The sequence below is a fragment of the Centroberyx gerrardi genome, chromosome 19 (assembly GCF_048128805.1).
Source record: "Centroberyx gerrardi isolate f3 chromosome 19, fCenGer3.hap1.cur.20231027, whole genome shotgun sequence".
In the NCBI taxonomy this organism is placed as follows: Eukaryota; Metazoa; Chordata; class Actinopteri; order Beryciformes; family Berycidae; genus Centroberyx; species Centroberyx gerrardi.
In genome coordinates, this window is record NC_136015.1 from 4,678,592 (window position 1) to 4,694,372 (window position 15,781).

The following is a 15,781-nucleotide window of genomic DNA, read 5'->3' on the forward strand; positions in this document are numbered from 1 at the left end:
CACGTACAGAGACCGCTGGAGCTGTGATGGCTCCGTCCCTCAGGCTGATGAAAGACAACTGGCCCACTTCCACGCCTCCTCTGCCCCCCCCTCATTCAGCCATCTATTCATGACAGGCCGCTTTTCACATCAGGCAATAGAGTGTTAACATGTTTCTGTAGGCTTGTGAAGGGAACACAGGCAGTAATGACTCCAAATGATCTCCTTTTTTATTTATTCAAGCAGTTGTATCCACAAGCTAATAGTGTATCAATTCACCAGACTAAATCAATTGATTTTACTGCCTCTTGTGATAGAGGCATTAAAGATAGAGATAGAGGTTCTCTGTGTGAAAAGCTGCAAGAACACAGAAGTGTGAGAATGTGTATAGTTTATGGCTGAACAATAAAGTAGGCTTAGCCCATATAAATCTGCAAGGAAATTCAAATTCTTTTCCTTCTTTAAAATTGGCTACAAAGATAGTTTTTCTCTATATTGATTCCTAGTATATTTACTTGTTCAGTTATATGTGTAAACATCTGTGCCTTTAAGAATTCATTTTCTTTTCAACATCACTTCAACTAAACCAATAATTCAACAAAGGCATTTTAACATATCGTGTGAAGCTGGGCCTTCTGAAAAACAGCCCAATTAGTTGTGACTACTGAAAATAATATAATAAGAAATCAGATATCAGAAACTATGCAGAGTATAATCGTCACATATCAGAAACTATAGAGAATAATCATGTTTTATATTTGCAATAGGTATGTTGATTTCATTGTTGTTTTTGTAAAAACTCAAAATTTTTAAATAGACAACTCGGTTATTCCCTGGTTACCCTTTTCAAGTGGGATGCAATAGAAGACAAGGTTTCTAAAGAATAATCAATCTGGATCTGCTTTTGCATTATACAATCCAAAAAACATGTAGAAAGCTAAAGACCGGTGATAAATTTGACATCTTTAATTCCTGTCTTCTCTTGCCAATTCTCCCTCAAGGCAAAAAATAATCATGTAAGGCTGTAAAACAAACCAGTCTTGGCAACAAGAGCCCCATCTGGTGGAGTTTACAAGCTGCTCTGAACTCTGCAAGCCTGTGCTAAGAAAATAAAAACTTTCTTTTTAATCACAAATATATTTCAAACTATGGGTTATGCAAGCACAACAGCAATTTTAAGCAAATTGCACTTCTAGGAGTAACAATGAGCACCTGCATCTACGACATAACCACACCATAACTTTCATTTTAATGATGATGAGCCTCTCACCCACTGTGCTTTCTTTATTCTAACATCCAGCACAGGTTTCTACATAGGTGCTAACCCTAGTTAAACAGCACAATGGATAGTTACATCCAATGATGTAGTGCTAAATAAAAAGATGGGTAAACTATGAGCTCCAGTCAGTGATCATCATATGGCAAACAACTACCAATATTAACAAAAATAACATATTTTCATAAAAATGTATGCTTTGTCTTCATGAAAAGACCCTTTCATACAACTTATATAAGTCTGATACTGCTTACTATAATATGTATTATGAATTTAAAGCTTTATGTCAACCTAAACTCTAATTGTGCAAATAAAAGGAGGGTAAAACAAGTTTTGGTTACATCAGTTGCTGTGTGCTGATGAAAAGAAGTGATAGCAGACTAATACGTATTGTAATGTAGTGAACTGTGACTCTGCTAACAAATAATAGCTTGTCTGCTGTAGTGGCTTGGCAGATCTTCATAGTTGAGCAAATAAATGTCTGCCTCGAAGAAAACACCTGGTCAAAAGACTGTTTACACAGCAGCCCATAAAACCTCTCATATAACCATCCAAATAATCATATCATGGCATCCGGCTGCCGTGATATTATCACTATAACCTGTTGACAAAGGTGTTGCAGTGTTGAAACAGGAGACTTATAAGTACAATATTTAACCATAAATGTCTGTCTGTTGTTGAGAAAATTCAGTTATTGGTTTTGATGTAGACAAAATAAAAGCATGTCTCTAACCATGACTTGTCCATTATACAGTACAGTATATGCTTCTACATGATTCTATTGGACGTTTTACAGTAGTTGACAGGCAATGGTTATGAGTGCATCAACACAAAATGAAGCAAGAATCAGACTGGCAGGCACCTAGGCAGGCCATTAAATATACTGTACAAGTATTAGACTATAGGAGATAGGATAGGAGATGTATTTCTATTACATAAACACAGCATAACTTTCACATTAATATTGATGATCCTCTCACCCACGTAAACCTCCTTTCATTCTTGCAACATCAAAGATAGGTTTCTATCTATGTTTCTAGACCTAATTAAACAACACAGGGGATAGTCACACCTGTGTACTGTTACCACCACATCTACATAACCAGGAATGTAGAGGCTTAACATGGAGTCACAAGCGTTTCCATGGAGTCACGAGCATCAAAATGATGCGCCACTAATGAACACAGTGGGAAAACTATAGAACGCCAAAGGGCGGAAAACTGAGCACCAAAATATCTTTCTTAAGTAGAAAGACTCATCAGACCAGATTACCTCCAGGTTTTGTGCTCCTTACACCAGGTTATGCATCTTTGATAAGTGGTGTCTGAATGGCAGCCCTGCCATAAATCAGCTTTATGAAGCTCAGTACAGTTCTTGTTAACACTGTCACAGAAGTGTTGCTTCAATGCTGTGATAATGTTTGATTCTGTAGTTTGGTGTTATCCTGTTAAGTGTCATTCTGTCCCTGTCAGTGGGCTTTGACTTGCTACCACTGTTCTTCTTTGTCCGTTTGTCATATGTTGTCATGATTTTCCAGACTGTTTCCCCTTGCCACATTAGATTATTGTGCAGTTTTCTCTGATACAGTATTTAAGACTGAAACACATTTGACCATATATGAGACCTTATATATAAAGTCAGAATTCTGAGATATAAAGTCAGAATTCTGAGAAATAAAGTCAAAATTCTGAGAAACAAAGTCAGAATTGTGAGATATAAAGTCAGAATTGTGAGGAAAAAAAAGTCTGAATGGGCTTCCATATTCAAGGCCTTTAATTTAGATAATTCAACTGAAAACGTAAGACTTTTTAAGGACCTGCAAGCACCCTGGTGCTTCTGTTATTTTGCCCACCTTCTTGTATACACACACACACACACACACACACACACACACCTGACTGTTCAATGAGTCCATGAAAGGAGACAGAGTAGTTGAGAGGCGATCCACAGCGGCACCGGGAACAGCAGCTGATTATTGAGGCTACAGGCTGAGCTGACAGCCATGTGGATGGAGCCGTCCAGTCTGAGGCAGGAGGCAGAGCTGGCTTCACAGCACTCCTGCTGGCAGGTGAACCCGCTGAGGGGAGAACACGGTGTCTTCAGCATGCAGTCACTGGTGCATCCAGCTGTCCACACAGTCACATATTCATTCCATGTCACCTGACTGGAGGCTCTTTTAAGCTGTGGGATGTTATAGAACTGTGTTAACTGCACTGACATCTGTAAAACAAATGCAGTCTTGAATGAATTGACTTATACTGTATATATTGACTTGTAAGATTAGACCGATATGGGATTTTGAGGGTCCATACTGATGATGCCGATATTTTTTGGACTGAAGCTGCTGATTGCTGATATTTTGCGCCGGTATTCAATGTCTTGAAATTTGACCATTTTCATGCCAAAATACTCCAGGGTTTTATTCATGTCAGGGTGGAAAAGCCTCTGAAACAGCATTTAGACCATCATAGGACACTAAAACTCTCCATTGAAAGACAAAATAATGAAATTCTTTTAGAATTAAAGGCCAATATCGGCTCGATATATCGGTCTAACCCTAGCAAGAAGCATGGTACAGAAAGACAGAGTAGAACAGAATCTTGAAACAAATCTTGAGAATAAAATAGTTCTACCTCACAGTACTTGATGCCCTCCTTACAAAGCTCAATTGCTTTCATATGCTTGTAGCACATCACGCCAATGCAGCTGAACGTCTTACATGACCTCACCTGTGAATCAGAGCAAATGACTCTGACGCATGAAGCTTGTTTTAAGGTCTGCTGTATGAAAAAATAAAGAGGCTGCACTTTAGTCTGCCTCAAGCAAATATTCTTAGTTCATGTACTTACGTTACTGGACACTGTGGATCTTGCTGTCGATGTACTTGTTGTAGTCTCTTAAAAAATAGTTAACAAACATGTCATGGTGCACAAAAAATCTGAAATTTAAAAAGGTGCTACGTGTAGCATTTTAAGATTAATAGATTATTGACATTAATCGTGATACATTAGTATAATTACCGCAAACTTACAAGACCAGCGCTGAGAAGATTGGCAGCCTCTACACTGCTTTCAATATTTTGCGGGATTTGGCGGGAAATCTGCTGGTTTGCTTTATGGCACAAAAAGGAAGAGGGCGCTGTTCTTCCAACACATGGAAGAACAGCAACAGGTTTATCAAGAGAAGAACAGCAACAGGTTTATCAACTTCAGGGACACCGGGTCGGATTTGGTGGGAAATCTGCTGGATTGCTTTATGGCACAAAGGGAGATTGCTTTACAGCACAAAACAGGAAGATGACGCTGTTCTTCCAGCGCAAACAAAGCTAAAAGTTTCAGAGTTTCGGGCAATGGCAGGTGGTGAAAGGAGTGAAAGGAAGATGGAAAAATCACAACATGTGAACATCTTTGTGGGAAATGTGATCATAATTTAGACAATCATTAGCCCTAACAACACCACTGCTGCAATGCTGTAGCTAATGGGGATCCTAATAAACTAAACTAAACTAAACTGCAGTGAGATAGAGGCTATTAATCGTCTCCACCATGGTCTCATTTGTTTTACGGTAATTACACCAAGGTATCACAATTAATTTGACATGGATATATTGATGTTTAAAAATGCTATACATAACGCCTTTAAGACATTGCTGCTGCACTGTCCTTACCTCTATCAAGTTTGGTTTGAGAAGTGCTAGCTGTGGTTTTGCTGGTCTGACTGGAAGATTCTTCAGAGAGAGTGGAGCCTTGGTCAATGGTTGTTGCTTTCTCAGTGTGTCCTGAGGTCCAGAAACTGTCTTGAATACTGCTGGTATTTTCTTGACCGGTAGGTGAGAGGGTCCTTGAGGTGCTCTTGTAGCTGTTCTCAGTCACCGAGGTGGGGAGGACATCCTCATCACTGGGGTTCTTGGTATACTTCATCTCTGTGTGGACTTGACCAGGGAGATCAGTGGGACGTTTCTGTTCCTCAGCAGTTTCTCCTGTAGGAAACAGACTTGGTGGATCGGTGCCAGTGTGGATTCCCTCAGAGTTCGAGGTTGGGAAGGTTTCAGTGGGGTTTTCAGAGGAGTTTCCCACAGTGTGTGAATCAGGCAGAATGTACGAGTTGTTTTCCCGCATAGGAGTGTGGAAATTCTCATATTTTTCAGTCTGTAACGTAGAAAAATCTTCAGTTTTTGTGTATGTGCTTGTGTGAAAGCCAGGTGAGACAGTTCTCTTACTGTCGTCTTCCTGAGTGCTTACTGATACGTTCGGCTCGTAGTCTTCTTTGTTGTTTTGGGTAGAACTGACATCAGATTTTGTTGTTGTTTTCATGATATAAAGCTTGCTGTAAAGCGTGGGCAGAGTGGTTGCAGTTGTGGTCTTGGAGTTATGCGTTTCGCCTTCGCAGTTTCTGGACTTGCGGAGGCAGTCCTGCGCATAAAGTTGTCAAGCTTAGATTTAGACATTGACTTTCAGTGTTTTAGTGTGCAGCGGCAGAACCTTACCTCTTCAATTTCGTTTAATCTCCCTCCACTGATATTAGACACGCAGAACAGCACTAACAGAATGAAAATATAACATCAGTGCTTGTTTGACATCAAAATCATGTCATCAAATTTAATTTACGGCGCGGACTGCCTACCGTTGCACAAAAAAGCAATTACAGTCATTATTTTTGAATGCAGCAACTCTTACCGAGCAGAAAAATGACTCCTCTTTTAAGGATGAAAAGCCCAATTTCCCCTGCTTCAAAATTAGAAATTAAGCCCATCAGTCATGCCACTCCAGAATTACGACTAGACTGATCTGATTGTTAATTGCAAATTGGTTAAATCAGGCAGTGAAGGTACCTTTTACGTTCTGCTTCAGTGGCATCTTTTCACCTGTAAACAAATGAAAAATTAAGCAGGGAACCCATGGGGCTGTGGGACCAGATAATGAGCTTGTTACCTCATATGGGAGCTCATTACATTGTGATTAACAATGTTGATGAGCTTGGTATTCCGTGAGAAATAAACTAGGGGTTTTCCCGATATGGGTTTCTGACAGCCAATACCGATAGGTTTGGATTGAAGCGGTCGTATTTCGTGCTAATATTCAATATCACTCAAATATTCACTCCAGATGAAAGGACAAGCCTCGGTCCTTTGAACTGTTTTGAATTTTATTACTAAAATATCTCAGCTTTTTCTAAATTGCACAAGGAAATAGTGGTTAGAATTGATGGCATGTTGGCCTTCTCTCACTCACTCCCAAAATCCACTGGCCTTTCTAGAGTTAAGCTGCAAAACAACTACAATGCTGAAAATAAATGGATATATCAAGAAGTGGGACTAGAACGTTACGTGTTGTAAAAGGTATTTTGGGGCTGAAGCTGCCAATAGAAGGCCAATATTTTGTGCAGCTATTCTATATCTCTAAATTTGGCCATTTTCATGCCTAAAAACATTCCAAGTATTCAGTGTTTCTCCCAGAACTGTATTCTTGTCAGGATGGAAAAGCCTCTGAAACAGCATTTAGACCATCATGGGACACTAAAACTCTCCACTGAAAGGCAGGCTGACACCCCCTGAATACATTGCTGCCTTTAAATTAAGAATTTATTTACAAAAATCACTGAATAATTGCATTGCAGGTTTTACAGAATGCAACCCCCGCAGCTGTTGATTTCTCTGGTCAGACATCCGATATAAAAACAAATAATTAGAAAGAAATGATACACCGGTCTAATCTTATACATGCATCCCGGTGTCTCTAGGGATACTGGTGCAACAAACAGCTTATGTGATGCTCATCCCTCAGAGGAAACACTTGACCAGACCAGGCAGAACACAATTAACCCTGCTACCATCTCCACCAGCCTGGTGATGAGGGCTACTTATCATGGGCTGGAATAATAATCTCTGCATGCTCCTATGAATCCAATAACTATTAAGTCCTTAAGTCTCTGTTAATGGGCAGACAATGCTATACTGGGAACACAACACTGCCGTAATGGACCGACCGTATGATGTGGTTTTCCCCATAATAATGCGCATTTGATGTTTCTATCCTATGCTGCAGCTTTCATGGACTGGTTTTATGTCCTTGGTGCTGCAGCTTTGATGTCCGAGACAAATTTCCCTGCAGGGACAATAAACTTTATCTTATCTGAATCAATTGTTCAGCACCTTCTTATTTCCAGCCATAAACTGTTATTATGGCGGTGTAAAACACTCGCGAGGTATTGAATTAAAAAGATGGCAGTTTCTCCTCGTAAACAAAGTAACTGTTGCTGCTCTAAGAAATAGCTTAAAGATCTTTTTTTCCAACCAACCATTCAGGACAGTTTTCTGCAGTATGTGAAGAAAAAAAATGAATTATGGATTGATATTGGTTCCAGGTTTACGTAGAAGATCATTTTTTATCTTAGTCGTAGTCTAGCAAATATGTGAGCCAATAATGGTTCACAAGTAGAAACGCTTTGTTCAAGTTTTCCATTTTTCTTCTGCTCATATAATACTTTTGACAGCACATAATGCATGCTCTTGTATGGTAAAGGAGGATCTTACAGGAACAGCAAGTTTGCTTATGAAAAAAGCATTTTAATTCATTAATATGCAAGTGTTTTACACCACCATAGACACAGTAATAAACTATCATACATAAAATCAGTTAAAATATGCTTACCAGTCAATGGCACCAATAAATCAGAACACATTGGATGTAGTTCTGTCTCTGCTCCAGTGTATTATGCTGTATATCAAGGGAACTACCTTCCTGGGAAAAGACTGAACACACCCACTGCAAAGTCAGAGCAGAGCTAATTGAAATCCAATTCAAAATTGGACAATAATAAATAGGTGACAAAGACAAACCACGGTGACAAAAGTACTCATGTTTATTAGAATTATGAATGGTTGCCACATTACAAAGTTATCAAAGGGGGGAATGGTGGGTGGTAGCCACTCTATGAAAACAACATTACTACTTACAAATAAAAAGGAACACGGGTAAATGAGAGATAAAAAATATAGCTAATTTCAAAAGGACGTTCATTAGAAGTTAAATCTTTCCATGTCTTGTGTGTCGTTCGTTCACGTTTCCCTGCATCTACAGCAAGCCTTGTCTTTTCAGATCTTCATAGGTCTTCTTGTTGACCACATTTCCGCTTGAATCTTCATACTCCTCCTGGAAAAGGCAGAAGTCAAGACATGAGAATGTACCTTATAAACTGGCCACACTGCTGAAATGCAAAACATACAGTATATCCCACTAGGAAGCATCATATAATAATAATAATAATAATAATACATTTTATTTCTAGATCGCTTTACATCATTTCCCCATCAGTTGTCTCGAGTGTGGACTAACCTCTGTGTCTGGCTGCCACCGCTCTGATGCCTTCTGGGACTTCAGCTTCGCCCACACTGGAGCACAAACAAAAACACAAATGTCTTGAAAACAGAAATTCTTCAAAATCACAATGTAACGCTCGTGCAATTTCCATTCCGTGCGGTCACCGTTTCTATTTGTGTGTGCCTATTTCATGACAGAAACACTTACGAGAGACGGCGTCCTCGATCTGGGTGACGTTGGCGAAGTGGGCGGTGTTGGGGATTCCCAGACAGCGCATGCCGTGGGCGTGTCGCCACTCCTAAGCCGAGAGAAAAACAAAATACACTTCAGTCTCACAATTACACACTCAATGTCCCAATCTACCAATGACTGGTATGGTATGAGTGGTTGTGGTATAATTTCCATAAATATGAGACCATGACTGAGAAGATTGGTAGCCTCTATCTTAAAGCAATGCTAGTGTTTCTCAAAATTAAGACCACATTTCCCGTAAATCACACTGCTTCGTGTCCCGCCTCCCTGAAGAGGATAAACAAGTTGGAAGTTACTTTTCCATCAGCCTTTCACTCCTTCCACCATCTGCCATTGACAGAAACTCTGAAAGCTTTAGCTCCATTTTTCCTGGGAGAACAGCGCCCTCTTCCTTTTTTGTGCCGTAAAGCAATACAGCAGATTTCCCGCCAAATCCAGCAAAATGTAAAAATCAGTGTAGAGGCCGGTAGACGCTGCCCATCTTCTTGGCGATGGTCTCGTTTGTTTACCTAAATTATACTAATGTCTCACAATTGACGTGCTAATGATTTATTCATGCTAAAATGCTACAGCACTATGGCACCTTTAAGAGTTTGCCTAAAATTCACATCACAGTTAGAAACATAGCTACCATCACCATTTGGTATCAGTATAGTTTGAATGTGACATATTGAAATTGTCATGGAGCGTATTGATGTTCCACAGCCAGCTATATTATACATTACAGTTAGTGTTGACAGAACCAAAAATCCAAAATCCATTCAGTACACACATTGTATGAGTATACAATGTGTATACTGAATGGATTTTAGACATGTCAGCTGTCTCACTATGTCTCCTATTTCTTATGCACATTTCCTCCATAAGAATCCTTGATAAAACAAGCACATACCGCAAAGTGTCTCTGGAAGGCTTTGGGTCCCCTGTAGGTGTAGTTTCCACAGATCTCGCAGTTGTAGTTGATGTTCAGCCCATGGAGTTTATACAGCCAATATGGAATTGGCTAGAGGGAATAAAACAGCAGCACATTTTAGCTCGGTTCAGACATGTAAATGAAAGACATGCAGCACATACAGGGGGTGGACAAAATAACAGACCTTGCCGTCCCAGCCTAGCGGCAGGTTCTTGGGGTTGTAGATGATCTCGTTGTCCTCGTCTTCGCTTTCGCTCTCGCTGAGCTGCTCCTCCTCCTCTTCCTCGCGCTCCTCTCCGGTCCTGGCCTGCTTCCTCTGCACGTTCTCGTGGGTCAGCTGCCTCTGCTCCTGTAACGGCCATCAGGATCAACAACCATTTCCAACAATGCAATATACCACCTGGGCACCTCCCTGTGTGTACGCCACTTCCATCTGTAAGTGCTAACAATGCACATTTAGACTCATTTCTGTATACATGGTACATCCATCTGTAAATTTTACAAAATGATTGCTAACAATGTACATCTGCATACTCTGCACATATTTCTGTCTGTATGTTACCTCCATCTGTAAATCTGTTGATGTGGCTTACAATGCTTACATCGTATGTCTGCGTTAATTTCTGTATAATTGTTCTCCCATAATGTGCACAGCTAGTGATGCACACCTGCACATCTCGTTCAACAAGTAAATCTGTCATTGAAAACGCTGCGTCTTTATTGATTTGCTGTATTATTTTTTCCAATATGTTCAGCTGCTATAAATAGTTTTACCTTCAGTAATATGTTGGTCTTATTCTTATCTTTGTCCTATTCTATTCTGCTGCAATGACCCAATTTCCCCACAGGGATCATTAAAGTTTCAAAGTGAAAAAGTAATTATCTTAAGTTCACTGTTCAATACCTCTAAAATTGAGAGGATCCAGTTTCTGCAAGTGTAACTCTTCATTTACAAATTGGACAGCAGCGTTAACCGAAGATATATTCACTTACCCCGAGGATCTCCACGTATTCATAGACTTGGGCCTCCAGGAAGGCGACTTCCTTGTTGCGCTCCGTGTCTCTGCGGACGGGAATGATGGAAATTGTTATGAATTATGCAATGGACACTATCATAAGCAATTGTCAGCAGTAGACAGCGATTTTTATATGCACTTACTTTTTAGGTCCTTTGGATTTGGGATTCTTGGCAAACAGTGACGGATCCAGAGATTCGAGGGATTTGCCTTTGGTGCTAAAAAGCCTCTGAGCCCTCTCCTCAAGCGTCCTGTTCAACACGCAGACACAGAGTCACATATGAAACAGCCGTCCTAACTGCATGTTCTATACACTGCCTTGAATATTCCTGGATGGATGTTTTGCAATATTATTATCGTCTTAATGTTATTATTTCTGCATGCAAGCAAAATGCTCACCCTCCACACTTAAGCCCCAGCGCCATGAGGGCAGACTTCAATCTGTCCAGACCCAAGGATGCCAACTCCTGTGTAAAAGAACAAACAAGGGAAAAATACATCGGTAGAAGCATAAACGAACAAACTTACTATTTAATGATTAATTGAAGTATTAAATTAAATGTTTTACCTCCCAAGAAGAGAAAGCAGAGAGGTCCAAATGAGCTCCAGCGTGTGTCAAAGCACTACTCGTCTCTTTCTACAGTCCACAGAAACAGGTAAAACCAAAAGTTAGGTCAAATGAGACTAACAACCAAACCCCTAATTACCATAACAACTTAAACCCATGTTAGGAGTTCTTACAGGCCAGCCTGGAAAGGTCCCGTTCTCCCACTTTTTCTCAAAATCGACCAGGACTTTGCCATACAGCTCATTCTGGTCCAACAGAGGTTTGACCCGGTCAGTGTAGTCCTGCAGGTACTCCAGCAGCATGTCCAAGTACCTGCAAAAAAAAAAAAAAGAACAGCCACCACATCACATCATTGTAAAAAAGTACAATGGTTGCTACATTTGATTCAGAAAATAAATGTCCATATGTAGTTCTACACATGCTGTACATGTTATCTACATCTGTAAATTGGATATATTTGATAAGGTGATGGATTTTTACAACACACATCCACATGCATAGACACTTTCTGTACATATGTATGACCTTCTGTAGCCTTGCTAATGTGAATACGATGCACATTTGGCTCACGGTCATAGCATATATATTGTATATTATCTTGATTTTAAAAAATAATTTTTCATTTGTTTTCCTACTGCATATATTTAATATCTTTGCATATTTTACATTGTACATTTTTTCATTAATTTCTTTTGGACACCCTCCATACATGCTTTTTTTATACTTTTCATTCTTATAGTTCTACTAAATATATGTTCTGCTGTTGTAATTGCTGGTTGCCTTATCCTCCATTTGCTCCATTCTTATTTATATGCTAATTAACTCTATTAAAATAACCTTAACTGCAAAAATTTCATTTACAAAACCAGATATGAACAGACACATTGCATTCAAATGAATGAGACGAGTAATAAAAAGAGCTGTACAGGAGGATACTACTGAATTAGCAGATAGTTAGGGCTGTTTGCAGGGCGACTGTGTTTAGAGACTAGCAGAACAACTTTGCTTTCAGTGATTATTTATTATATCACAGATAGGCTATAATAAATGTTTGGAGCGTTTCCTGGCCATCTGCCCACTCTGTCTATAAAACAGGGCTTCTAACAAATAGCAGGTAGCTTACATTAGTTGACTGTAGTGATTAATAATGAATGAAATTTACTGTTGCATATTAAGTGTGCTGAAATTCCATCATACTAATGACAGGGTAGTGATAAGCCTCTTTATATATGCATTCACACTATCTGTGTAAATGGGCAGGGTGAATCTAAACCAAGCAAATACAAAAATGCAACAAAGCCAACTTCTCACCTGTGGTTCGCACCAAAGAAACAAACTATAGGTGTGAGGTTGCTTGGACTGATAGGTATACTTTCAACTTAAAGCTCTTCACAGGTGTCAGTGGGGATAAAGCATGCTGGACCTACTTTTTGTATTCGGCGTTCTTCCTGTCCTTGGAGATGTCAAACAGCTGGTCGAATGAAGACAGGTAGGTGATGTACTCTATTTTCTGTGAGGGAAAGAGCATAGAGAGAGGTTGATGCATACATAGGTTTTGGGAGTGAAGCATGAATTATGCAGGCTTTAAGCGGTCATTACCTCAGCTCCCTTCAAGTTGATGAACTTCAGGTAGCAGTCGTGGAGATCCAGGTAGCGGCCGTACCCTTCCTCATCCGTGAACTCCACCAGGTCTGTGAAAGATACACACATCTCATTCAGTTAGGTTGTCCAACAAACACCTAGCAAGAGGAAACAGATGCCGAGGTTGGCTTGTACTGAGTTTAGACCTACTCTGAGCCTCCTCGCTGGGGTTGTCTCTGGCCTTCATCAGCTCCTCAAACTCCACCGACATTGGCACGCAAATCTAAAAGCAAACATTACAATATTACTGTAAAAACCCTGTTCCAATGAGTTTACCTGGTCTGATTTTGTCATTTCACAATTAGTGGTAACTACCTCATTCGGGTGCTTCCTGTGAAACTCCTTTATCTGCTTCAGTCTGTTGTAGAATTCTGCAAACTCATTTGGTCCTGAGATGGCACTGAGCTCATCCTTCCTCATTCTGTTGATGATATACACATTGCTTGTTCAAGACAATAACATATTGTAATTTATGCAACATTTCATTTCTGGTATGCACTGTATTTTTGAGTAAAACAAAATCAACAAAACAACAACATAGGCATTTAGAATGGTACGCACGACTAACCCACCTAGATGTGAATGAAGGCATACCCGCTTTAAAAAACTGGAGCAGACCAATCACTTATTATTAAGACTTACCCATCTTTGTCTTCATAGGAGTCTCTGAGATTTGAGCTCACTTCCATATATCTCTACAAAGGATGGAAAGACTCTGTCAGAAATTAAGTTATAGTAGCAATATCCTTCAGTGTTGCCCATAACATGACTGCGGATTTTGCTGAACATTACTGAGATATTACTTCTATCTTGCACAGTGGCAAGATAATGTTAGCTAACTTAGTGACCTCGGACGTACAGGGTAGCAGGGTAGGCTTATCTAACTGCTAACTTACATTTGACACAATGTTCACTTGTGGTCTTTGTTGTAGCTGCCGTAACTTAACTCACACAATTTATGTTCTATAGATAAAACTGATCAACTAATGTGTGTATTGTACTGAATAAGCAAAGCTAGCACTAGCTAGTTTTAGCCGTTTCTTATTAGCTCAAAATGTCTTACTTACGTCCAGCATTGCTCTTGTTCGGTGGTCAGAATTAATCTGTTCACGTAGCTGTTGGAGGAAGAAAAATGTAACATTAGTTAATATCAGCCGACTTGCAGATGTTTCTTTTATCTTAACTACCGCTATTCGATTAGCATTAGCTAACGTTATTAGCATATAGCTGCTAGCTTACCGTGGATTTCTTATGCAACATTTCTTTTGTTTTGGCATCCATTAGTCGCTCTTTCTCTTCGTGGTAGCGACGCTGTTGCTCTAAAATAGTCTCCATTGTTCATAAATTGAAATTAGTTTGTCAGAGACAATATAAGCCTTCTAACTAGCTAGGAAAAATGAAAAGAAAGTGGCTGCCGTGTCGGCTACGTTTGTTTTCAATGGCGCATGTTACAGCATCACGTCCGCCACTGTTGTCAACGTAGGGAAACATCAACCAAATTAATTGGTTCCGCAATAGTGACCTGGCGGACACAGACGCAGTGAGCTGTTTATAAAATGTCAATAAACAAGAGAAGTGTGTTACAAATTAGTCAAAGGCTGATAATAATAGTGCCTCACATTAACTTGGAGGAATTGATACTTAATTTCATGGCTGTCCATTTAAAATGTATAGCCTAGACCTAACAGTATTGCATGAAAAAAGATCATCCCTCCCATTGCAGAAATTGGATTATTTAAAATACCTAACAGGTCTACTGGTGAATCTCTGACCCTTCTCCTTGAAGGGTTACCGTCTCCCTACAACACCCAGTGACCCAAGCACACAGCAGTAGCAACACCTTTGCTATTACAGCTTCCATCCATCTGAGTACACGAGGAAAATCACTGTAAAGGCCGAGGAAAATGCATCTTAAAGCGCAATTCACAATTTTAAATTGAATAATTGCCCATATCGTATTCTTCTTTTTTACTTCCTTTGTAGTCTACAATATCAAAGACTGCCATAATGCTTCAGAGCACACACAGTTTGCGCGCACTCGCGTGGGAGCGCGCGTAGAAGCGGTCTGGTTTGTCAAGCTGCGTCAAACAAGGATAAGACCGGAAGTTAAGATAGTTTGTCTTAAAATGAACGCGTAAAATTTGTAACGTTTGATGCAAAAATAATAAGTGCTTACTGGGGTGTACGGAAAAACAGAAACCATTGTTATTTTGTGAAAAGGACATTTAAATAAAAAAAATTAAAAAAAATAATTAAAAAAAATAAATAACTGTGTTTATTCATTTCTTCACTTTCCCTCTTAATTGTTTTGGGCGCTGAGTATGGCAAAGTGTGTGTCACTTGCCATGCTATAGCCTAAATTATATAGCCCAAATTCAATCTTGTTGTTTTATCACTATAATGGAGAGCAAAGATCAAGCACAAATTGCCAGAAATCTATTTGGAAGTCATATCTAATAAAAATAAAATCACATCAGGGGAGCAGTCAGGAATAATGTTCCCTCTAAGCTGATAGTTTGGTGACTTTCATCAAAGAATTTATCACATTGACCAAATAATAATATCTTGTTAGTCCTCGGGCATTGCTTGTTGTAAAAAAAAAAATAGTCAATAGAACCAGGCAAAGTGTTGGTGGCAAATTATATTAGATGCAGGGACTTTCCATATCGAGCTGATGGCCCATGTACATTATATTGTTATATTGTTATATTGTTTTGTGAAAAGGAGGCCTTTATTTTGAAGGTTAAAATCGGAAATTGTATTTGTTATTCTGTGTGATTTGACAGTCGCGGTTTGTCACATTCTCTGGCAGTCAGT

General features: G+C 39.5%; 1 protein-coding gene across 1 annotated transcript; it reads right to left on the reverse strand.

The window, feature by feature from the left end:
- Positions 1-8,093: 8,093 nt before the first annotated feature.
- sf3a3 (splicing factor 3a, subunit 3) lies at positions 8,094-14,419 on the reverse strand. The gene is made up of 17 exons (XM_071907551.2): positions 14,204-14,419; positions 14,032-14,079; positions 13,607-13,659; positions 13,280-13,385; positions 13,115-13,187; positions 12,923-13,014; positions 12,751-12,833; positions 11,497-11,635; positions 11,324-11,392; positions 11,155-11,222; positions 10,899-11,006; positions 10,733-10,802; positions 9,924-10,088; positions 9,719-9,829; positions 8,782-8,872; positions 8,590-8,645; positions 8,094-8,406 (listed from the first exon to the last, which is right to left on the reverse strand). Exons 1-17 carry the CDS (start codon positions 14,297-14,299, stop codon positions 8,329-8,331), a joined length of 1,506 nt encoding a protein of 501 aa, XP_071763652.1. The 5' UTR covers positions 14,300-14,419; the 3' UTR covers positions 8,094-8,328.
- Positions 14,420-15,781: the final 1,362 nt, after the last annotated feature.

Bases quoted from the DNA above. Each gene is read 5' to 3' on its own strand.
- sf3a3 (XM_071907551.2), bottom strand. From the start codon at position 14,299: ATGGAGACTATTTTAGAGCAACAGCGTCGCTACCACGAAGAGAAAGAG. The intron at 8,646-8,781 runs GTAAGTGTTTCT...TTTGTGCTCCAG, and splicing joins GATCGAGGACGCCGTCTCTC to TGTGGGCGAAGCTGAAGTCC. The intron at 8,407-8,589 runs GTTAGTCCACAC...TGCCTTTTCCAG, and splicing joins GGTGGCAGCCAGACACAGAG to GAGGAGTATGAAGATTCAAG.